The following is a 24,961-nucleotide window of genomic DNA, read 5'->3' on the forward strand; positions in this document are numbered from 1 at the left end:
GTACAGACAGATGAAGGGAACGTGGAGGAGGTAGTACAGACAGATGAAGGGAACGTGAAGGAGGTAGTACAGACAGATGAAGGGAACGTGAAGGAGGTAGTACAGACAGATGAAGGGAACGTGGAGGAGGTAGTACAGACAGATGAAGGGAACGTGAAGGAGGTAGTACAGACAGATGAAGGGAACGTGAAGGAGGTAGTACAGACAGATGAAGGGAACGTGAAGGAGGTAGTACAGACAGATGAAGGGAACGTGGAGGAGGTAGTACAGACAGATGAAGGGAACGTGAAGGAGGTAGTACAGACAGATGAAGGGAACGTGAAGGAGGTAGTACAGACAGATGAAGGGAACGTGAAGGAGGTAGTACAGACAGATGAAGGGAATGTGAAGGAGGTAGTACAGACAGATGAAGGGAATGTGAGGGAGGTAGTACAGACAGATGAAGGGAATGTGAAGGAGGTAGTACAGACAGATGAAGGGAATGTGAGGGAGGTAGTACAGACAGATGAAGGGAACGTGGAGGAGGTAGTACAGACAGATGAAGGGAACGTGGAGGAGGTAGTACAGACAGATGAAGGGAACGTGAAGGAGGTAGTACAGACAGATGAAGGGACCGTGAGGGAGGTAGTACAGACAGATGAAGGGACCGTGAAGGAGGTAGTACAGACAGATGAAGGGAACGTGAAGGAGGTAGTACAGACAGATGAAGGGAATGTGAAGGAGGTAGTACAGACAGATGAAGGGAACGTGAAGGAGGTAGTACAGACAGATGAAGGGAATGTGAAGGAGGTAGTACAGACAGATGAAGGGAACGTGAAGGAGGTAATACAGACAGATGAAGGGAATGTGAAGGAGGTAGTTCAGACAGATGAAGGTAGTACAGACAGATGAAGGGAACGTGAAGGAGGTAGTACAGACAGATGAAGGGAATGTGAAGGAGGTAGTACAGACAGATGAAGAGAAAGTGAAGGAGGTAGTACAGACAGATGAAGGGAACGTGGAGGAGGTAGTACAGACAGATGAAGGGAATGTGAAGGAGATAGTACAGACAGATGAAGGTAGTACAGACAGATGAAGGTAGTACAGACAGATGAAGGGAACGTGAAGGAGGTAGTACAGACAGATGAAGGGAATGTGAAGGAGGTAGTACAGACAGATGAAGGGAATGTGAAGGAGGTAGTACAGACAGATGAAGGGAATGTGAAGGAGGTAGTACAGACAGATGAAGAGAAAGTGAAGGAGGTAGTACAGACAGATGAAGGGAACGTGGAGGAGGTAGTACAGACAGATGAAGGGAACGTGAAGAAGGCAGTACAGACAGATGAAGGGAATGTGAAGGAGGTAGTACAGACAGATGAAGAGAATGTGAAGGAGGTAATACAGACAGATGAAGGGAACGTGGAGGAGGTAGTACAGACAGATGAAGGGAACGTGGAGGAGGTAGTACAGACAGATGAAGGGAACGTGGAGGAGGTAGTACAGACAGATGAAGGGAACGTGGAGGAGGTAGTACAGACAGATGAAGGGAATGTGAAGGAGGTAGTACAGACAGATGAAGGGAACGTGGAGGAGGTAGTACAGACAGATGAAGGGAACGTGGAGGAGGTAGTACAGACAGATGAAGGGAACGTGGAGGAGGTAGTACAGACAGATGAAGGGAATGTGAAGGAGGTAGTACAGACAGATGAAGGGAACGTGAGGGAGGTAGTACAGACAGATGAAGGGAACGTGGAGGAGGTAGTACAGACAGATGAAGGGAACGTGGAGGAGGTAGTACAGACAGATGAAGGGAACGTGGAGGAGGTAGTACAGACAGATGAAGGGAACGTGGAGGAGGTAGTACAGACAGATGAAGGGAATGTGAAGGAGGTAGTACAGACAGATGAAGGGAACGTGAAGGAGGTAGTACAGACAGATGAAGGGAATGTGAAGGAGGTAGTACAGACAGATGAAGGGAACGTGAAGGAGGTAGTACAGACAGATGAAGGGAACGTGAAGGAGGTAGTACAGACAGATGAAGGGAATGTGAAGGAGGTAGTACAGACAGATGAAGGGAATGTGAAGGAGGTAGTACAGACAGATGAAGGGAACGTGAAGGAGGTAGTACAGACAGATGAAGGGAACGTGAGGGAGGTAGTACAGACAGATGAAGGGAACGTGAAGGAGGTAGTACAGACAGATGAAGGGAATGTGAGGGAGGTAGTACAGACAGATGAAGGGAACGTGAAGGAGGTAGTACAGACAGGTGAAGGTCACACAGAAGGCAGCAGAGACAAATAGTAGCAGAAGGAAGACAGAGGAGAGGCACATGGAGGTTGCAGCGCCGTCAGACAAGGGGCACACAGGGGAGCAGGTCTGAGAGGCAACAGGCACGGAAAAGCAGTGTGTGTCTGGCAATTGTTGGAACACACGGTACATTTCTGACAGGATGTCAAGTTTAGAAGAAAGCAAACTCTAAATGTTTCCCTTCCGTTGCCAGGTCTTCACTTACCTGGCAGAATGTGCCGAAAGTAGCTGTTCTCCAAGTGTGAATATGGAGGAGGGGGTAAAGTATAATTTCGCTCCGGAATGCTGCACATTACTCCACGTTCTCCAATGCTCATTGGAAGCATTAATGAAAGGGCAGACGGAAGGGAGCCTAAGGAAGGACTAAGGTTTGGTATTGCCACTGGCATTCCTGCAGTTTAAACACCAAGAAATGAATTAAAATAAGCAAACACGTACTAAACACTTTACAAACATACTGCACAACACAACTATATGTTTTGCTTGAATAACGCTTTTATTGACACCAACACCTTGGCAGCCCATGCTTGCAAACATCGCACCACCACACTTACGCCGCGAATATGCAGTCTCCAGAGAATACAACCGCTACACCAGCAAAGGCGTATCGATCCAGGCTGACTTGAACAACCTACCACCAACCCATCTCAAATCTAGAAGACCATTTTGGACTGTTGCCGAAGCCCTTCACGATCTCCCCTCGGTCTTGATGACCGATGGCAAAATGCTTAGAAGAACGGTGACAAACGGAATGGATTCCTTATAGAGGACCCCACAGTACAACCTGAAGGATCAAACCTTCCTCGCAAACAGTGGACAACCATCAACCGCCTCAGAACTGGTCATGGTAGATGCTGCCACCTTCTCCATAGATGGAAGATTAAAGCATCCCCATCATGCGACTGTGGAGCTCTTAATCAGACCCTGGAGCACATTATCGAGCACTGCCCTCGGAGGAAACTCACAGGCAGCCTACAAGATATCCACGCTGTTACACTGGAAGCTTTGCCTGGATATCTGAGTTCGATATTGACATTTGATTTGCTTTGCTACTACCATACAAAAGAAGAAGCTTGAACAGGCATGGGCCAACTGCTAGCCCTTCCTGTGACCATCACACACTACTCTTGTCTATAGTAAATGCACACTAATTCTGACATTACACTATGATCGAGGCCGCCAATTTATGGTTTTGATGGAAAGGAAGATGGAATCGCAGAATTCGATTCTAAAATACTGGTAAGACTGCTGAATCCTATGTTACGAGAAAACTGAATTTGACATGTTCAGTTACTGCAAATCAGTGACCCTGATCATGATTCCACACGTGGCTAATTTGCAGCACTGTAACATTGCATGAATCTTTCAGCAGTTACCTGCCACTAAAATTACTTAGGAGGCAAAGCATCCTGGTTACAATGTATCAAAACTTGATAAATCATGAGACCCAAGAAAAATCAAATTACCTACTGACATCTGGATTAGTCTTCCTGTTTTTTTTAATTCGTTCCTGGGATATGGGCGTCGCAGGCAAGGCCAGCGTTTATTGCCCATCCCTTATTGCCCTCGGAGGTGGTGGTGAGCCGCCTTAAGCCACTGTAGTCCGTGAGGTGTAACTTGGAAGGGAACTTGCAGGTGATGGTGTTCCCATCATGCACCTGCTGCCCTTGTCCTAGGTAGTAGAGGTCGCAGGTTTGGGAGGTGCTGTCAAAGAAGCCTTAGCGAGTTGCTGTAGTGCATCTTGTAAATGGTACACACTCCACCACCAGTGCACCCTGGCTGAAGTGAGTGAATGTTTAAGGTGGTGGATGGGGTGCCAATCAAGCATGTCGAGCTTCTTGAGTGTTGTTGGAGCTGCACTCATCCAGGCAAGTGGAGAGTATTCCATCACACTCTTGACTTGTGCCTTGTAGATGGTGGAAAGGCTTTGGGGAGTCAGGAGGTGAGACACTCGCCACAGAATACCCAGCCTCTGACCTGCTCTTGCTGCCACAGTGTTTATGTGGTTGTTCCAGTTAGGTTTTTGTTCAATGGTGACCCCCAGGATGTTGATGGTGGGGGAATCGACGATGGTAATGCTATTGAATGTCAAGGGACAATAGTTAGACTCTCTTTTGTTGGAGATAGTCATTGCCTGGCACTTCTGTGGCGCGAATGTTACTTGCCACACCCAAGCCTGATTGTCGTCTAGGTCTTGCTGCATGCAGGAATGGGCTGCTTCATTATCTGAGGAGTTACGAATGGAACTGAACACTGTGCAATCATCAGCAAACATCCCCACTTCTGACCTTATGATGGAGGGAAGGTTATTGATGAGGCAGCTGAAGATGGTTGGGCCTAGGACACTGCCCTGAGGAACTCCTGCAGCGATGTCCTGGGGCTGAGATGAGTGGCCTCCAACAACCACAACCATCTTCCTTTGTGCTAGGTGTGACTCCACCCAGTGGAGAATTTTCCCCCTGATTCCCATTGACTTCAGTTTTACTAGGGCTCCTTGATGCCACACTCGATCAAATGCTGGCTTGATGTCAAGGGCAGTCACTCTCACCTCACCTCTGGAATTCAGCTCTTTTGTCCATGTTTGGACCAAGGCTGTAATGAGGTCTGGAGCCGAGTGGTCCTGGCAGAACCCAAACTGGGCATCAGTGAGCAGGTTACCGGTGAGTAAGTGCCGCTTGATAGCACTGTCGATGACACCTTCCATCACTTTGCTGATGATCACGAGTAGACTGATGGGGCGGTAATTGGCCGGATTGGATTTGTCCTGCTTTTTGTGGACAGGACATACCCGGGCAGTTTTCCACATTGTCGGGTAGATGCCTGTGTTGTAGTTGTACTGGAACAACTTGGCTAGAGGCGCGGCTAGTTCTGGAGCACAAGTCTTCAGCACTACAGCCGGGATGTTGTCGGGGGCCCATAGCCTTTGCTGTATCCAGTGCGCTCAACCGTTTCTTGATATCATGTGGAGTGAATCAAATTGGCTGAAGACTGGCTTCTGTGATGGTGGGGACCTCAGGAGGAGGCCAATATGGATCATCCACTCGGCACTTCTGGCTGAAGATGGTTGAAAACACTTCAGCCTTGTCTTTTGCACTCGCACGGTGGGCTCCGCCATCATTGAGGATGGGGATGTTCATGGAGCCTCTTTCTCCCATTAGCTATTTAATTGTCCACCACCATTCACGACTGGATGTGGCAGGATTGCAGAGCTTTGATCTGGTCTGTTGATTGTGGGATCGCTTAGCCCTGTCTATAACATGCTGGTTCCACTATTTAGCATGCATGTTGTCCTGTGTTGCAGCTTCCCCAGGTTGGCACCTCATTTTTAGGTACACCTGGTGCTGCTCCTGGCATGCTCTTCTACACTCCTCATTGAACCAGGGTTGGTCCCCTGGCTTGATGGTAATGGTAGAGTGAGGGATATGGTGGCAGAGCTTCAGAGACATACAGTAAAATTTACACTCGAACTCTGAGGAATATAGAGGCAGAATGAATTTGGGCACCAAGATCTCTCAAGAAAGAAGCATTCTGAGACATCTTAGAAATTTCAGTTGAGGTTTCAATAAACGCTTAATCCAAATGCAAAAACTACTGAGAGCCTAAAGCTCACTGATTCCATAGACAAAGCTGTTTCAATTCCGAAAATAGGTTTAAGACCATAGTGACATAGGCTCAAAAAGGCACACAATGTCAATAATAGCTACAAAATTCCCAATCTGGAGGTGGGGGGGCGGGGGGCTTGCTAATTACAGCAAGGAGTTAAACTTATGTATTCAATGAGACAAGTACATTGAGAAAGATAAGCACCAAAAGCAGCAGGAGACACTTGCAAGAAGTGGTACCCCAAAGGAAAGAAAATGCAATCGGCGTTCAAAAGTTTGCTGGGTGACTTGTTAACAGGGAATACGCAGTCTGCTGGCTGACTGTTAGCAGGGAATATTAGCTCTGAATTCTCCCAGTTTAGATCAGCATTTCCTACCTGGAGCTGGGAGAGGGTTGTGGGTGGGTGAACCCATGCTCAGGTGACTTCCCGTAACAGGTAAGGTGCTGCTAACAGAAGAAGCACTCAGTTGATCCATCCCAACAGTGCTCAGGTTGATGTCATTCATGCTGAAAAATACACAATGTACACGTTATTAATCAGTGACTGTGGCCTGAGATTAACTGCAGGTGTAGCATTCACTCACAAACAGTTCATTTCAGCAAAATTATGCAGGAATACTTAAAATACAGACAGTATAACACAAGGAATTTCTGGCATTTCTTTCTATTGAGTCCACGTAGGCACCAACGACATAAGTAGGACTAAGAAAGAGTTTCTGCTGAGGGAGTATGAGCAGCTAGGGGCTAAATTAAAAAGCAGAACCACAAAGGTAATAATCTCTGGATTACTATCTGAGCCACGAGCAAATTGGCATAGGGTCAATAAGATCAGAGAGTTGAGTGCGTGGCTCAAGGATTGGTGTGGGAGAAATGGGTTTCGATTCATGGGGCACTGGCACCAGTACTGGGGAAAGAGGGAGCTGTTCCGTTGGGACGGGCTTCCCTTGAACCGTGCTGGGACCAGTGTCCTGGCAAATTGAATAACTAGGGCAGTAGATAGGGCTTTAAAATAAAGAGGTGGGGAGGGTTCAGGTGAGGGGAAACTTAGAAAGTTAAAAGAGAAAAGACAAGGCAATAGTGCAGGGTAGAATAGGGGTATTAATAATCAGAGTGTGACAGGAAGGGACAAAGCATACAAGCATAAGAGTGCACCAGCAAATAGGGTCAGAGTAGGTAAAAATGGTAAAAAGACAAAATTAAAGTCTTTTTTATCTGAATGCACGCAGCATTCGTAACAAGATAGATGAATTGACGGCTGGAGAAGAACTTGGGAGTGGGAGGGGGAGGATCCAGTTGTCGTGGTCCACGTAGGAACCAACGACATAGGTATAACTAGGAATGAGGTTCTGCTGAGGGAGTTTGAGGAGCTAGGATCCAAATTAAAAAGCAGAACCTCAAAGGTAATAATCTCTGGATTGTTACCTGAGCCACGTGCAAATTGACATAGGGACAAACAGATTAGAGGTTTAAATGCATGGCTCAAAGAGTGGTGTGGGAGGAAGGGGTTTCAGTTTATGGGACACTGACACCAGTACTGGGGAAAGAGGGAGCTGTTCGTTGGGACAGGCTCCACTTAAACCGGGCTGGGACCAGTGTCCTGGCGAACCGAATAACTAGGGCAGTAGACAGGACTTTAAACTAATGAAGGGGGGTGGCGGGAAGATTCAGAAAAGAGTAAATATAAAAGCAGCGAGAGAAATGTCAAGGCTCTAGAGCAGAGTAGAGTTTTGGGTAAAAATAAGCAGAGTGGGTCAGGAAGGGACAGAGAGTAACAGAGGCAATCAGTGACTAAGGTGACATCAGGGAAAAAGAGAAATAAGTCAAAGCTAAAGGCACTATATGGCTGAGGCAGGAGAAATTATAATGGGGAATAAGGAAATAGCAGAGAAATTAAACAAATACTTTGTGTCTGTCTTCAAGGAAGAAGACACAAAAAACTTCCCGGAAATTGTGGACAACAAAGGGTCTAGCGAGAATGAGGAACTGAAAGATATTAGTATTAGTAAAAAAGTAGTACTGGAGAAATTAATGGGACTGAAAGCCGATAAATCCCCTGGACCTGATGGCGTACATCCTAGGGTTTTGAAAGAGGTGGCTATAGAGGCAATGGATGCATTGGTTGTCATTTTCCAAAATTCCATAGATTCTAGAAGGTTCCTGCAGATTGGAAGGTAGCAAATGTAACCCCACTATTTAGGAAAGGAGGGAGAGAGAAAATGGGGAACTACAGACCAGTTAGCCTGACATCAGTAGCAGGGTAAATGCTAGAATCTGTTATTAAGGACGTGGTAACAGGGCGCTTAGAAAATCATAATAGGATCAGGCAGACTCAACACAGATTTATGAAAGGGAAATCGTGTTTGACAAATCTGTCAGAGTTTTTTGAGGTTGTAACTAGCACAATAGATAAGGGGGAACCAGTGGATGTGGTGTATTTGGATTTTCAAAAGGCATTCGATAATATTAAACAAAATTTGGGCTCATGGGATTGGGGGTAATAGCATGGATGGAGGATTGGTTAATGGACAGAAAACTTAGAGTAGGAATAAACGGGTCATTTTCGGGTTGGTAGGCTGTAACTAGTGGGGTAACAGTGCTGGGGCCTCAGCTATTCGCAACCATTTAGGACTGAGATGAGGTGAAATTTCTTCACTCAGAGAGTTGTGAATCTTTGGAATTCTCTACCCCAGAGGACTGTGGAGGCTCAGTCGTTGAGTATATTCAAGACAGAGATCGATAGATTTTTGAATATTAAGGGAATCAAGGGGTATGGGGATAGTTCAGGAAAGTGGTGATGAGGTAGGAGATAAGCCATGATCTTATTGAATGGCGGAGCAGTCTCAAAGGGCCAAATGGCGGAGCAGTCTCAAAGGGCCAAATGGCCTACTCCTGCTCCTATTTCTTATGTTCTTTTATTAAATTTATTAAATAGAAATAAATGGGTATGATCTGATAGCCATTACAGGGATGTGGCTGCAAGGTAACCAAGGCTGGGAACTGAATATTCAGGGGTATTTGACATTTCGAAAAGATAGGCAGAAAGGAAAAGGAAGTAACAGCAGAAAACGCTGGAAAAACTCAGCAGGCCAGGCAGCATCCATGGAGAGAGAAACAGAGTTAACCTTTCAGACGAAAGGTCTTCGACCTGAAACGTTGGAGAGAGAAATAGAGTTAACGTTTCAGGTCAAAGACCTTTCGTCTGAAAGGTTAACTCTGTTTCTCTCTCCATGGATGCTGCCTGGCCTGCTGAGTTTTTCCAGCATTTTCTGTTGTTATTTTGGATTTCCAGCATCCACAGTATTTTGCTATTGAGAAAGGAAAAGGAGGTGGGGTAGCTCTGTTAATAAAGGATGAGATCAGTACAGTAGTGAGAAATGATCTTGGCTCGGAAGATCAAGATGTAGAATCAGTTTGGGTGGAGATAAGAAATAATAAGGGAAAGAAGTCACTGGTGGGAGTAGTCTACAGGCCCCCTTACAGTAGCTACACTGTGGGACAGAGTATAAATCAAGAAATAATGGGGGCTTGTAAGAAAGGTACTGCAATAATTGTGGGTAATTTTAATCTTCATATAGATTGGACAAATCAAATTGGCAATAGTAGCCTTGAGGACGAGTTCATAGAGTGTATTCAGGACAGTTTCTTAGAACAATACTTTGTGGAACTGACTAGGGAACAGGCTATTTTAGATCTAGTAATGTGTAATAAGACAGGATTAATTAATGATCTTATACTAAAGATCCTCTAGGGAAGAGTGATCATAACATGATAGAATTTCACATTCAGTTTGAGGGTGAGAAACTTGGGTCTGAAACTAGTGTCTTAAACTTAAATAAAGGCAATTACAAGGGTATGAAGACAGAGTTGGCTAAAGTGGGCTGGGAAAATAGATTAAAAGGTAAGACGGTAGATAAGCAGCGGCAGACTTTTAAAGAGATATTTCATAACTCTCAACAAAGATATCTATGAGAAGGATGTACCATCCATGGCTTACTAAGGAAGTTAAGGAGGGTATCAAATTGAAATATAAGGCATACAATGTTGCAAAGATTAGTGGTAGGTCAGAAGATTGGGAAATTTTTAGAAACTTGCAAAGGATGACTAAAAAAATAATGAGGGCGAAAATAGATTATGAGAGTAAACTACTGTAGCAAGAAATATAAAAACAGACAGCAAGAGCTTCTACAAGTATATAAAAAGGAAGAGAGTAGCTAAAGTAAATGTTGGTCCCTTAGAGGATGAGACTGGGGAATTAATAATGGGAAACAAAGAAACAGCAAAGACTTTGAACAAATATTTTTCATCTGTCTTCACGGTAGAAGACACTAAAAACATCCCAATAATAGTGGAAAATCAAGGGGCAAAAGGGAGGGAGGAACTTAAAACAATCACTATCACTAGAGAAAAAGTACTAGGCAAACTAATGGGACTAAAGGCTGACAAGTCCCCTGGACCTGATGGTCTGCATCCTAGGGTCTTAAAAGTGGCTGCAGAGATAGTGGATGAATTGGTTGTAATCTTCCAAAATTCCCTAGACTCCGGAAAGGTCCCAGCGGATTGGAAACATAGAAACATAGAAGATAGGAGCAGGAGTAGGCCATTCGGCCCCTCGAGCCTGCTCCGTCATTCAATGCGATCATGGCTGATCATCCAATTTCAGTACCCGGTCCCTGCTTTCTCCCCATACCCCTTGATCCCTTTAGCCTTAAGAAATATATCCAACTCCTTCTTGAATATATTTAATGAATTGGCCTCTACTGCCTTCTGTGGTAGAGAATTCCACAGGTTCCCCACTCACTGAGTGAAGAAATTCCTCCTCATTTCTGTCCTAAATGACCTACCCCTTATCCTTAGACTGTGACCCCTGGTTCTGGACTCCCTGACCATCGGGAACATCCTTCCTGCATCTAGTCTGTCCAGTCCTGTCAGAATTTTATAAGTTTCAATGAGATCCCCTCTCATTCTTCTAAACTCCAGCGAGTACAAGCCCAATCGACCCAATCTCTCCTCATACATCATTCCTGCCATCCCAGGTATCAGCCTGGTGAATCTTCGCTGAACTCCTTCCATGGCAAGAACATCCTTCCTCAGATAAGGCGACCAAAACTGCACACAATACTAAAGATGTGGTCTCACCAAGGCCCTGTACAACTGCAGCAAGACATCCCTGTTCCTGTACTCAAACCCCTCTCACTACGAAGGCCAACATACCATTTGTAATGCCAAATGTAATGCCAATATTCAAGAAAGGAGGGAGATAGAAAGCAGGAAACTATAAACCAGTTAGCCTAACATCTGTCATTGCAAAAATGCTGGAATCCATTATTAAGGAAGTAGTAGCAGGACATTTAGAAAATCATAATACAATCAAGCAGAGTCAACATGGTTTTATGAAAGGGATATCGTGTTTGACACATTTATTAGAGTTCTTTGTGGATGTAATGAGCAGGGTGGATAAAGGGGAACCAGTAGTTGTAGTGTATTTGGATTTCCAAATGGCATTCGATAAGGTGCCACATAAAAGGTTACTGCACAAGATAAGAGCTCATGGTGTTGGGGGTAATATGTGGATAGAGGATTGGCTAACTAACAGAAAACAGAGAGTCAGGATAAATGGGTCATTTTCAGGTTGGCAAACTGTAACTAGTGGGATGCCACAGGGGTCAGTGCTGGGGCCTCAACAATTTACAATCTATATTAATGACTTGGATGAAGGAAGCAAGTGTATTGTAGCCAAATTTGCTGATGATACAAAGATAGGTGGGAAAGCAAGTGAGGAGGAGACAGAGTCTGCAAAGTGATATAGATAGGTTAAGTGAGTGGGCACAAATTTGGCAGATGGCGTATAATGTGGGAAAATGTGAGGTTATCCACTTTGGTAGGAAGAATAGAAAAGCAAAATATTATTTAAATGGTGGGAGACTACAGAATGCTGCAGTACAGAGGGATCTGGGTGTCCTCGTACATGAAACACAAAAAGTTAGCATGCAGGTACAGTAAGTAATTAGGAAGGTAAATGGAATATTGGCCTTTATTGCAAGGGGGATGGAGTATAAAAGTAGGGAAGTCTTGCTACAACTGTACTGGACATTGGTGAGACCACACCTAGAATACTGCCTACAGTTTTGGTCTCCTTATTTAAGGAGGGATACACTTGTATTGGAGGCAGTTCAGAAAAGGTTCACTAGGTTGATTCCCGGGTTGAAGGGGTTGCCTTATGAGGAAAGGTTGAGCAGGTTGGGCCTATACTCATTGGAGTTTAGAAGAATGAGAGGTGATCTTATTGAAACATATAAGATTCTGAGGGGGCTTGACAGGGTAGATGCTGAGAGGACGTTTCCCCTCGTGGGGGAATCTAGAACTGGGGGAATAGTTTCAGGATAAGGGGTTGCCAATTTAAGACGGAGATGAGGAGGAATTTCTTCTCTCAGAGAGTCGTGAATCTTTGGAATTCTCTGCCGCAGAGAGCTGTGGAGGCTGAGTCATTGAATATATTCAAGGCTGAGATAGACAGATTTTGGAAATACTGGGGAGTCAAGGGTTATTGGGGAACAGGCAGAAAAGTGGAGTTGAGGCCAAGATCAAATCAGCCATGATCTTATTGAATGGCGGAGCAGGCTCGAGGGGCCGAATGGCCTACTCCTGCTCCTATTTCTTATGTTCTTATGAGCGAAAGTCATCAATCTGATATCTCCAACGGGATTCATTGCCAAACGTAACTTTGGACTATGGCCACCTCAACACCACAAATCCAACAGGGAACAGACCTACACTGCAAATCTGATCATGCATTTACTGAATCAGAGATCTGATTTTTATGTAAACTCTGGAAAATCCTGTACTGTAATGATCCTCACTCTGTGCTTCTGAACAGCACTAACTTACTTCGCTTCTGGGTCAGAGACCAGGGCCAAATGAGTTGACTGCACTAAACCAGCTCCCTGCTCAAATCCCATGGGTTTTAATAAAAATCCCACGCTTACACCCATCGTCGTACAGCAGACTTACTTACTCACCTCCTTACTGTGTAACCAACAAAAACACCAAATAAAGAAAAACATCCAGGTACTGCGCCTTAGAGAAAAGAAACTGGTTCCCTCAAGAAGTAATCATGTGATTCCAAGACAAAAGTAGAGATTTACCTGAAAGAGTCTCCTGGTTTATCCTACCCCAGAAGGTTTTCACTGCTGAAGCATCCATCTGTTACCACTGTGGAAAGCAAGAGAATAATATCAAGGTAAAGACAATGTATGGACCTCAGTACACACAACCCAGTCCCAACACAAAACCACCCAGCCCTCGTATAATAGCACCCAATAGAGACACCAGCCCAGAACACACCTATGCTGTATAGAAGCACCAGCCCAAATCCATCCCACTGAAACCCACCGAGACACACCAGCACAGCACAGACCCTCTCAGTATACCAAGTTTATCAAGTACAAACCCAACCAGCACACACCAACAAAACCCACTAAATACCCTGCAGAAACCTAGTACAAAGAGCAGCACAAACACAAACCACCAGGATAGACCCACCAAATCCACTAATATATATAGGTGCTTGATCGCAGGCTTTCAGTCTGTGGATTATACAAAGGTTGCGTAGATAAACGTCCTGTCCACAAAAAGCAGGACAAATCCAACCTGGCCAATTACTGTCTTATCAGACGCAGGCTGTGTGCAAAGTCCGAGCAGACGCGGGCCGTTCGCAGAGTTCGAGCAGACGTGGGTCGTACACACGGTCCGTTCAGACAGAGGCCCCACACAGTCAACACAGCAACTTGTATTCATATAGCGCCTTTAACACAGTAAAACATCCCAAGGTGCTTCACAGGAGTGATTAGCAAAAACATTTGACACCAAGCCACAAAAAGAGATATTAGGGCAGATGATCAAAAGCTTGGTCAAAGAGGTAGGTTTTAAAGAGCGTCTTAAAGGAGGAGGTAGAGTTTAGGAGTCTGTGCAGACACAGGCCGGACACACAGAGTCGGTGCACCCAGTTACGTTAATACAACAATTACCTGCGCAGAGGCAGCGCGGGGTCAGTATAAATATTGCACAGTAACAGTCACAGGGCTGGGACTGTTGCTCTATCAAAGCGAGTGTTTACCGGGGGTTGTCATGGGTCGCTCTGGGATGTTGGAGAATGAATCTCACTCCCTGGCCTCAATGTGCTGATCATTGCAACATCTGATGGGCATTTTCTGGGAGCGGGGCTGTTGGCCTGGCCGGGACAGGCCTGGGTGAACGGCGGGTGCAGTGCAGTGCCGGGCTCGGGGGCCGGCTTTGATTCTCTCTCCTATTGTTGTTGTATCCAATGTTGCTCACTGACCTGTCGGCGCGCGCAGCTCCACATCCACCGCCAGCCCACCGTGCCGCACTGCGCCTGCGCCGGCCCGACAGCGCCCCCGCCCGCCCCGCTGCTCATGGCCGGAACTGACAGAACTCCACGGTCCAATCCCGACCATTGCAGCAGGCTTTCAGTCGTTTGCTGCCACCTTCGCTTTCCTACTGTTACTATATTGAGAAAACTTAGGTGAAGGGGCATAGCCCCTAGTACAGGTCAGGATGAGGAGAGATTGTGTAGCATGGGCCTATACTCTGGAGTTTAGAAGAATCAGAGGTGATCTCATTGAAACATACCAGATTCTGATGGGTAGATGCTGAGAGGTTGTTTCCCCTGGCTGGAGTATCTAGAACTAGGGGGCACAGTCTCGGGATAAGGGGTAGGCCATTTAAGACTGAGATGAGGAGGAATTTCTTCAGTCAGAGGGTTGTGAATCTTTGGAATTCTCTGCCCCAGAGGGCTGTGCATGCTGAGTCTTTGAGTATATTCAAGGCTGAGATGCATAGATTTTTGGACTCTAGGGGAATCAAGGGATATGGAGATCGGGCGGGAACGTGGAGTTGAGGTCGATGATTAGCCATGATCTTATTGAATGACGGAGCAGGCTCGAGGGACAGAGATTTACATGCAAGACATCAGAAACAACTGTGTATAAAGCCACCGAAGAAAATATACTCATCTTTTTATCAACAGACTGACAGAAAGAAGTTGAACAATTTCCCCATCATCACGGTTTATTTGTCACGTACCTGCCCTTATGTTCTAATTTAATTTTGAAACACAGCTGTTCAATTAAACATAATGAAACTTGAGAGACACAGCGAGCCTCCTTATATATGTTTGAAGGAAAGCTCTAGAATACACCTGATGATGGTTACTCAGCAATTCTTTCCCTACAAAACATTCCTGCTCCTATTTCTTATGTTCTTAGGACATTCTTACCAAGGCTCAGAAGAGTAACATGAAAAAAAAAGATTTGCATTTATATAGAGCCTTTCACATCCTCAGGACGTTCCAGAGTGCTTTACAGCCAATGAAGTACTTTTTTTTTAAATGTAGTCACTGTTGCAATGTAGGAAACGCGGCAGCCAATTTGCACACAGCAAGCTCCCACAAACAGCAATGTGATAATGACTAGATAATGTTTTAATGATGTTGATTGAGAGATAAATATCGGCCAGGACACTGGGAATAACTACCCTGCCTTTCTTCGAAATAGTGCTGTGGGATCTTTTACATCCACCTCCCATTCACTGCTGGGTTTCCCGAGCCCTGGAAACATCCACGGCAGCTGTTAAATTTAAATCAGGCTCCCAATTGCACATTTCTTGAGCTTTCTGCCTGCTGTCTCTGCTTTAAGAGTAGTCCAGCTTGAAGTGCAGCAACTGCACTCGTACAAGCGCTCCTTTCACTCCCCACATTATTTTCTGGGCCTCCTGGTGTAACTGACAATTGCTGGTGGGACTTGCATTTTTGTGCTGCCCTGCAGTATTCTAATTAGCTGACCCTGGAATTTCTGATGGGGTGAGTGTCAGGCCGTTGGGCAAATGGAAATTGCGGATTGCGGGACGTGGAATTTCTGGGCCAATGTTTTTAGAATATTAATTATGGATAAATATAACAAGTTCAGGGCAGCTCTAATCAATTGCAATCGCTTATTCAAAATGGAGCCCAGATTGCAGCACCAGATTTACATAAATAGAGGATATTATACATGTTCTTTCCCAGTAAATGTGAGGCACCTCCCAACCTAATCCTGTCAGAAAGGTGCCCTTTCTACATTACAGTGCTGCTGCTAGTGGCAGCCTTGACTTCAGCAGCACTTTAGCAATGTAGATAAGACGGGGCTACTGCCACTGAGAACAGAGAACAACCTCAAGAGGCAGCAGTGCTCCATTCAGTAAAAGTAAATGCTTGCTGTTGGAGGGAAAGTACTCAGCCTACCCAGCCATAAAGGGTAGTGATGTGGTTTTCACTTTGCTTGCATGTACACACCTTCCACAGTTTGTGACTTTTAAACTCTATGCCCAGTTGTTTCTTTGTTCCTGCCACTTTTGGTGCAATGAAAATGGGATGGTTCCACAGCACTGGCAGTCCCAACATATTACAGAACTGTTTCTTCTTGATGTAAAGCGAGCATTACATCACAACAGTGCTGTTGAGTTCAGTAAAAGGTAAGTTGTGAAATTCCACATTGCTGATTGAAAGAAAGGCTTGCATTTATATAGCGCCTTTCATGACCACCGGACGTCCTAGAGCGCTTCACAGCCAATGAAGTACTTTTGAAGTGGAGTCAGTGTTGTAATGTGGGAAACGTGGCAGCCAATTTGCACACAGCAAGCTTCCACAAACATCAATGTGATGATGACTAGATAATCTGTTTTAGTGATGTAGATTGATGGATAAATATTGGCCAGGACACTGGGGAGAACTCACCTGCTCTTCTTTGAAATAATGCCATAAGATCTTTTACGTCCACTGAGAGAGCAGACAGGGCCTCGGTTTAACTTTTTATCTGAAAGATAGCACCACTGACAGTGCAGCACTCCCTCAGCACTGCATTGGAGTGTCAGCCTAGAATTTTGTGCTCAAGTCTCTGGAGTGGGACTTGAATCCCCAAGTTTTTTGACTCAGAGGTGAAAGTGCTACCAACTGAGCTACAACTGACATTCCAATTGCTTCTAGGATGTGTGTAATTGTCGGCATTGTTCTATCCCAAGATACCTTTGTGATTCTGTGAGTCCCTTTGCGCAGTAACAATGCTTCAACATTAATGGAGTATAATCAGCAGATACATTCTAATAACTGCCCTCATCATCATAATCTATCTACTGATCTTTCTCTATCAGTCTACCTAGCCTTCCATCTATCACTTTAGCTACCTCTTTGTATCTATCTTTATTAATGTATCCATCTGTGTTTATCTATTGCGCTCTGTATCTATCTCTCCTATCTATCACCATGTGTATGTGTGCATACATTTGTCTTTATATTACTACATCTCTATATTTCTGACTGTATCTGATTTTCTAGCTCCCTGCCCACTTATCCATCTCTTCTGTGATCCACTCTGTAAAGCTGAAATCTGATCACTGATCTATGCTGCAGTGAAGTTATTTCAATCACCGCTATTCAAACATTTCCAAGTGTCTGGGTGGGAGGAGGCAGGACTCTGAAGAGTCTGTGCAGCTCTTTGATCAGAGAGGAATTACCTGATTCCCAAAACGTAGGAGTCTGACACAATCCCCAGTCTACCTTGAAAAACAGAAAAAGAGGCCGACTGTTTGCTACTGGTCTGTGAAGCTTTCCTCAACACCTTGAGGCCAGAAGGAAGGGACTTGAAAAGCTGCTCAAACACTGGGAAAATCTTAGAAGACATTCCAGGTCCTAAGAAACCAGAGAAGCCTGTGCTCCCTGCTTTCCTCAGAGAGGTATCAACCTGGAGAGAGTGGAAAACAGTAAAAATGATGAGAAAATCTTAGAGCCAAAAAGGTAAGGAAAATTGTACACTAAAATCACGGCAATTGAAAATAAAATTCCTGAGTATTGTGCTTTTCTCTTCAAACTTTCTTTTTTTCCTTACATTCTATATGTGACCTATCCTTTTCCTTTTCATCCTCTTTCTTTATCATTCTCTCTCTCTTTACTACCTTTTTAAATCTATGTCTCTTGTCTTTCTTTTTCCTGTTTTCTCTTTATTGTTTGTTTGTCTTTCTCATTCTCTCCCCTTATTCTGTTCTCTAATTCTTTTCTGATTCTTATTTCCCTCCACCGATGAATTTTTTTTCTCCTTTTGATTTTCTCTGGTCTTTTCATTCCTCATCCCCAGTTTAATTCCCCAGGTGTATTTTGATGTTATTTATTTTTTTCAAACCTATATCTTTTATTTTTTTAAGCATAAAAGCACAATATTGCACTTTTTCTAAATTTTGCAAGACTTGGTACAAATTTCCTGGTCAGAGTCATTCATTAATAGAGATCAGCTTCTCTTTATTTCTGTCTCATTCCTCCTTTGCTGTGCTCAGTAACAATTGATCTCATTCTCTTCATTTTCTGAAACAGATTAAGTACAATTTCCTCTTTATCATCTTTATCCTCTGTTGTCTACCTCCTCTTTAATACATTTCATTGTGCTACATTTCTCATTTTATTCCATTTACTTGTTATTAAGATTTACTTCTAGTCCCACTCATTTTAATGCGCTGGCACAGAGAGATTTTGGTTTCTTCAATTCCTGATTAACCGTGAGCAGTAAACCCACAAGGTAAATCATTGAACCCATTATACTGTTCCTCCGACACTGTTTCTTTATGTGGTATTTGTACAAAACAATTCAAGCAATGATACAAGGCAAAAACAAATAAAAATCTGCTCAAAATCGACAGGAAGTCACATCTAGCCTTGAATTTCAATGCTTCAAAATCTCACTGATCTCTTGCTTTGAATAATTATTTTCTTGATATAATCTCAGCCTCTGTCGCATCTGAGTGAGTTAGTGAGGAGACAAATACCACATGAGCATCACTTCCATTTTAACTTAAGGAAAATTTAGCGATGTGTAACATTCTTGAAGGAATATCTGTTCGGGCAGGTGAGGACTATGGAAATCACCGAGTTTTAAAGCAAACAGCGTGGTAGTTTAAAATATCATTAGAGCAATATTATCAGCAAGGAATATTTTTCACATTTTGCAGAGACTGGGGTCAGTTTTAACTCCTGGGTGGGAACGTGGCCTAGCGAATGGCCAGCCTCAAGAGCACAGCTGGGAGGCCCAGCTGATTTTAATGGCCAGGCCTCATTAACATTCTGCAGGACGGACTCCCGCCCAAACTCGGCGGGAATGGGAGTGGAATTTTGGGCGGAAAGAGGCCGCACCTGAGGACCCAAGGGAACAGTCCCCAGCATCAGGACAGGGGAGGGGAGTCCAGAGGCAAACTTGGGTGTGGGTGGGGGGGTTGGCGGGTGGGGGTTGGAGGGGGAACAGTGGCCCGGGGCAGCGGAGGTCCAAAGTTTCCTTGTGAGACACAGCCCTGCACTGCAGCTCCTCCTGGCCCACAACAAAACTTAATTTTTTTTTTTAAAAACCTATCTTGCTGGCACTTTTCTAGCCTCGGTTCCTGTTCTTGGCAGGTTTGGCCTGGCAGGGAAGTGGACGCCTGAGGTTAATATTGCAGTCGGGTCCTGATTGTGTCATCGGGACTTGATTTGCATATTTAAACAAGGACCCCGCTGGCTTTGGGTGGGTGTCCTTGTCCAACAGTTATGTTTCCTGCTCAATTTTAACTGCCACACCCCCACCCCACCAACCCAGTTTCTGCTGGGTAAGGAAGGGTTAAAATTCCCCATTGTCACAATTGAGAATAGATGAACAAATAATATTTGTTCAGAACATCTCCCTAGAAGCATAGCGCAGCAAACAAACTTATAGACCCAGAGTTGTTGGGGCATACATTAGGACCAATGTTCCCTTTACGCATGGCCGCGCAGCACTCTGGAGGTCCCGTGCAGCCGATGAGCCAGTTATTAAATAAAAAACTGTGCATGCACGTAATGTTGAATAGCCCACGCAGCCTGTTAAAGGGGCTGCACGAGCCAAAGAAAAATTAGAGGGAATATTGATTAGGACTCTTGCCTCTGCATCAGAAGGTTGTGGGTTCAAGTCCCACTCCAGAGTCTTGAGCACAAAAATCTAGGCTGATACTCCAGTGCAGTGCAGTGCTGAGGGAGTGCTGCACTGTCGGAGGTGCCGTCTTACAGATGACACATTAAACTGAGGTCCCGCCTGCTCTCTCAGGTGGACGTAAAAGATCCAATAGCACTATTTTGAAGAAGAGCAGGGGAGTTATCCCTGGTGTCTTGGCCGATATTTATCCCTCAGTCAATATTACTAAAAAAAACGGATTATCTGGTCATTATCACATTGTTGTTTGTGGGAGCTTTCTGTACACAAATTGGCTGCCGCATTTCTTATATTACAACAGATTTAAGTACTGACATAAATTCAGAGAAAACCAATTTAACTTTTTAGCGTAACTGACACTCTTTCCATTTTCATTTTGGGACAGACTATTCCATCAAGGACCATTTTGGGACAGACTATTCCATCAAGGACACACAGAACGGCTACTGTCCTCTCTGCCATTTAACATTTATCCATCTTTTTCCTGATGTTTGAGAGAGACTAATGTGATCTGAGGTGCGTTTGAGAAGTTCAAACTGGGAATATTGCCATTACCAACTTTTACAGAATCTTTGACAGCAAATTGCCATAAAGGAGGAAGTGAGCTACTGTGCTTAAGCACCTGAATTTGAAATGGATGGAGATCAGCAAGGATCAACACTGGAAAGAATCCCCTACCCAAGACCCATTGGGGTGCCCTTGGCTAGGGTACATGACTGCTTTGGGGTGCCCTTTGCAGAGGGTTTGCCATTACCTTTTCCTGTTGACCCTGCATACCTGGAAGGCACATACCGTGAAGGATATGCCAGCAGGCTGTCTTACCTACCTTTCCGCAGCCACTTGGGGATCTACGATTATTCTTTTGAGCCGGCTTTTATCAGGAAACGCAATGAAAGGGAACGGCAGAGAGTGCGCTATGTCAATGAAGGCTACGCACGGCTCAGGGAGCATCTCCCTGAGGATTTTGCAGACAAAAGACTCAGCAAAGTGGAGACCTTAAGGGCTGCTATCAGCTACATCAAACACCTTCAGGAGTTACTGAACCCCTCGGAGACTAAAGAGAGAGGGTCCCTGTCTCCAAGGGCTGTGGAGATCCATAAGCTTCCCAGCCCTGCACCAAGGAGAGAAGGCAATAGTGACGGAGAGTCAAAATCCTCCTCGCCCTTCAGTGAACTTGGTGAGTTAAGCAGCTAACCAGCTACTTGATGCAATAAATTCAACCCATTCAACATGTAGTAGTCCATTGTCTTTGTGAAACATTGTTTGCCAGACCATTTTTGGGACGAACTATACATCTTTTCCATTGGACACAGGTAGTGCAGTAATGAATTTTCACATGAAGTACACTGTTGATTTATGCACCATGGATGCTTTCTCATCAAGCCAATGCACCTCTAAGGATTGGCAGGTGAATAGATGGAAACAGGAAGGCCAGAACGATGAAGGGTCTCTCATTGCTTTTAAATATAAAATTCACAAAAATATAACATAGTGAAGACATATGTGGACAAAAACTTGCTGCACAAACAATGGACGTTGTCATACAGATTGTGTACGTTTTCATCTGGAGCCTCAATTATTTCTCGCCTCCCTCATGGCAAGATCTGTATATAAGAAGCCTGAAGAGGAGTGAAGAGAGCACAGCAGAACCTTTCTTAGTGACTGAGGTCTGGGTATGATGCAGATATTTAACAGTATGTTTACACAAAAAAAAACCTTCTTTATGAAGCCAGTATCTAATGAAATTCATGACTATTGTATAGTGAGGGAATAAACCTTATCAGGAAATAATATGAACTTATTTTTATTTGTATAGAACAATTGCAACTTCACTATTGCATTTCAAAACAAGAAAATAAATGACATGAGGGGATCACACTGGGATCAGAATTAGCACTGGGACTGGCAAAAGGACCTTGCGAACAAGCAATGGATTTACAAACAGCTTCCCAGTGCATACAATACCTGCTTACAAACATACAGAGACACAGACACACAACAACAAAACTTGTACTTATATTGTGCCTTCAAATGTAAAAGTCATCTCAAGGCACTTCACAGGGGCATAAGGAAAACAGATGTTGAGCTAGGTGAAGTGACCAAAAGTCTGGTTGAAGAGATCACAGAAACCCTACAGTGCAGATAGAGGCCATTTCGGCCCATCGAGACTGCACCGACACATATCCCACCCGATCCCTGTAACCCCTACACATATCCCACCCTATCCCCGCGTATTTAATCCCCCTAACACTAAGGGTCAATTTATCATAGCCAATCATTCTAACCTGCACATCTTTGGACTGTGGGAGGAAACCGGAGCACCCAGAGGAAACCCACGCAAACACGGGGAGAATGTGCAAACTCCACACAGACAGTCACCTGAGGCCGGATTCGAACCTGGGTCCCTGAATCTGTGAGGCAACAGTGCTAACCACTATGCCACCGTGCTGCCCTGATGAGTTTGAAAAGGTTTTTAAAGGAGGAGAGGGAGGTGGAGATGCAAAGCGGTTCAGGGAGGGAATTCCAGTGAGTGGGATCCAGGAGGCTAAAGGCTCTGCCATCAGCAGTGGGCGAAGTGAGGGGGATGATGCACAAATCACCAGAGTCAAAGAAGCAGATTATTCGGAGGAGAGAATGTAGGAGTTGGTGAAGATAGCGTGGGGGTAGACCATGGAGGGTTTTAAAGATAAAGATGAGGATTCAAAATTTACTGTGTCAGGGGATGGGGAGCCAATGTAGTTCAGCAAGGATGGGGTGATGTATGAGCGAGAATTAGTAGGGGACAGGACGCATACAGCAGAGATTTGGACAAGCTTACATTTATGGAGGATGAAGGAAGGGAGGCTAACAAAGAGAGCATTGGAGGTAACAAATGCCTATATCAGGGTTTCAGCACCAAAGGGGCTGAGATAGAGCCAGAAGCAAGTAATGTTGCAGAAGTAGTATTTGTGATAGGAAAGAAATTGAGTCTTAAACTAAGCTCAATCTTGAACAGGACCTCAAGACTATAGATGGTCTGGTTGAGCCTAAGCTAGTGCCCAGGGAGGGGGATGGAATCGGAGACAAGGGAGTGGAATTTGTAGTGGGGGAAGAAGATGATGCCTTAGGTCTTTCCAATGAGCTAGAGGAAATTGTGAATCAGCGAAGCAGTCCGACAGCACAGAGGTAATTGAGGGGTTGAGAGAAGTGGTGGAGAGGAAGAGCTAGGTGACATCAGTGTACATGTGCAAGCTGATGCCATGTCTGAGGATGATGATACATAGATGAACAAGAGGAGGGGACCAAGATCTTTGGGAGTCCCCAGAGGTGATAGTGCAGGGAGGGAAGAGAAGTCATTGCTGGCGATGCACTGGCTACATTCCGATAGATAGGAATGAAACCATGTGAGAACGGTCCCACAAAACTGGATGATGGAGGAGAAGCATTGGAGGAGGATGGTATGGTCAAGCATGTCAAATGCTGCAGAGAGGTAGAGGGGGATGAGGAGGGATAAAACACCCTGGTCGCAGTTAGAGGATGACGTTTGTGATGTTGACTCTTTTGATACAAAAAGAGCAAAAGTCAGAATTACAGGAGTGATGGGCACAAGGCTGGGAAGCGATAACATGTTCAAGGACCTTAGAGAGGAAAAGGAAGTAGGAGATGGGACAGTAATTGGTGAGAACGTATGGGATGAGGGTGAGATTTTTGAGGAGGGATTGATAAAGGTGGTTCTGAAGGGGAAAAGAACAGTGCCTGAGGGGGTAATATCAGCTCACATGGAAGCTAGGAAAGGGAGTTGGGTAGTTAGAAATTGAGTAGGAAGGGGAACAAGGGGGCTGAAGTGGATCTCATAGACAATATGAACTTGGAGAAGGCAGGGGGAAGATGGGGGAAAGCTGCAGAGAATTGGGGGTTCAGGGCTAGAATGGATGGCTATTATCGAGAATGAGGAGTTGTGCAGTGCGCAAGCTAAGGGACGAGAGAAAGAAAAATATCTTAGAGAGCGAATCAGTATGGGTCTGGGGGGGGGGGTTCAGAAAAATAATGAATTTCTATACTAAAATTGAAAAATATTGAATTTCAAACTAAAATTGTGCATTCTGGTTCATTTTATGCACTTTTATACTTCACAATTATTGTTAATCCTTGAGAAAGGAAAAATTGAAAATTGATTTTCAACATAAAATCCATTTCCATCCATTCCCCTTTCATCCCATCCACTCCCCTTTACTACCATCCACTTCTCCATCTTTCACTCCCATCCATTCTCCTCCCTCCTCTTTCACTCCCATCCATTCTCCTCCCTCCTCTTTCACTCCCATCCATTCTCCTCCCTCCTCTTTCACTCCCATCCATTCTCCTCCCTCCTCTTTCACTCCCATCCATTCTCCTCCCTCCTCTTTCACTCCCATCCATTCTCCTCCCTCCTCTTTCACTCCCATCCATTCTCCTCCCTCCTCTTTCACTCCCATCCTTTCTCCTCCTTCCTCTTTCACTCCCATCCATTCTCCTCCCTCCTCTTTCACTCCCATCCATTCTCCTCCCTCCTCTTTCACTCCCATCCATTCTCCTCTCTCCTCTTTCACTCCCATCCATTCTCCTCCCTCCTCTTTCACTCCCATCCATTCTTCTCCCTCCTCTTTCACTCCCATCTATTCTCCCCCTCCCCTTTCACTAACGTCCATTCCCCCTCTTCCACTGCCATCCAATCCCCCCCTCTTTCACTGCTGTCCATTCTCCCCTCACCTGTGCCTACCTCAGTCTGATGGCTAATGTAGGTCCCTGTTTCCTCTCAACAGCACTCGCAGCACTAATAACTAGGATTGTGGCCTCTATAGACTGTAAGCAGGAACTCCTGTTCTTGCAGAAGTTCCCATCTACAGTACACAGAGGCAGCAAACCCAGATTGAGAGGAGCAGGATTGGAGGGAGAGGAGCTCGGCTACTATGATTTTTTTTGTTATTGACATGCTGAGTGAGCCACCAAAACATTGATGTCAGCATAAAATGCTGATGATTGGCATGTATAACTCCAAACTTGGTTTAGGACTGTGACCTACT

The 24,961-nt window shown here is 44.8% G+C and overlaps 2 protein-coding genes across 4 annotated transcripts in view; one reads left to right on the forward strand and one right to left on the reverse strand.

Annotated features, from left to right (window-relative positions):
• prdm4 (PR domain containing 4) overlaps positions 1-14,197 on the reverse strand; it is a 50,621-nt gene extending 36,424 nt beyond the window's left edge. Inside the window, exons 1-4 of one of the 3 annotated variants that reach the window (XM_086008974.1) lie at positions 14,003-14,197; positions 13,032-13,098; positions 6,266-6,396; positions 2,492-2,677 (exon numbers count right to left, since the gene is read on the reverse strand). In XM_086008974.1, the coding sequence (XP_085865100.1) occupies positions 2,492-2,677; positions 6,266-6,395 (316 nt within the window). In that variant the 5' untranslated portion in view covers position 6,396; positions 13,032-13,098; positions 14,003-14,197. Of the gene's footprint in view, positions 1-2,491; positions 2,678-6,265; positions 6,397-13,031; positions 13,099-13,428; positions 13,840-13,913 lie in introns of those variants that run through there. The other 2 variants (XM_086008976.1, XM_086008975.1) reach the window with 2 other exon arrangements.
• A 6,141-nt stretch (positions 14,198-20,338) lies between these two features.
• LOC147106148 (achaete-scute homolog 4-like) lies at positions 20,339-21,666 on the forward strand. The gene has a single exon (XM_086009744.1). It carries the CDS (start codon positions 20,553-20,555, stop codon positions 21,111-21,113), a length of 561 nt encoding a protein of 186 aa, XP_085865870.1. The 5' UTR covers positions 20,339-20,552; the 3' UTR covers positions 21,114-21,666.
• Positions 21,667-24,961: the final 3,295 nt, after the last annotated feature.

The sequence above is a fragment of the Somniosus microcephalus genome, chromosome 16 (assembly GCF_052327205.1).
Source record: "Somniosus microcephalus isolate GS21.2 chromosome 16, FLI_Smic_1.0, whole genome shotgun sequence".
Taxonomy (NCBI): Eukaryota; Metazoa; Chordata; class Chondrichthyes; order Squaliformes; family Somniosidae; genus Somniosus; species Somniosus microcephalus.

Coding starts and splice junctions, on each gene's coding strand:
- LOC147106148 (XM_086009744.1), top strand. CDS start 20,553: ATGGATGGAGATCAGCAAGGATCAACACTGGAAAGAATCCCCTACCCA.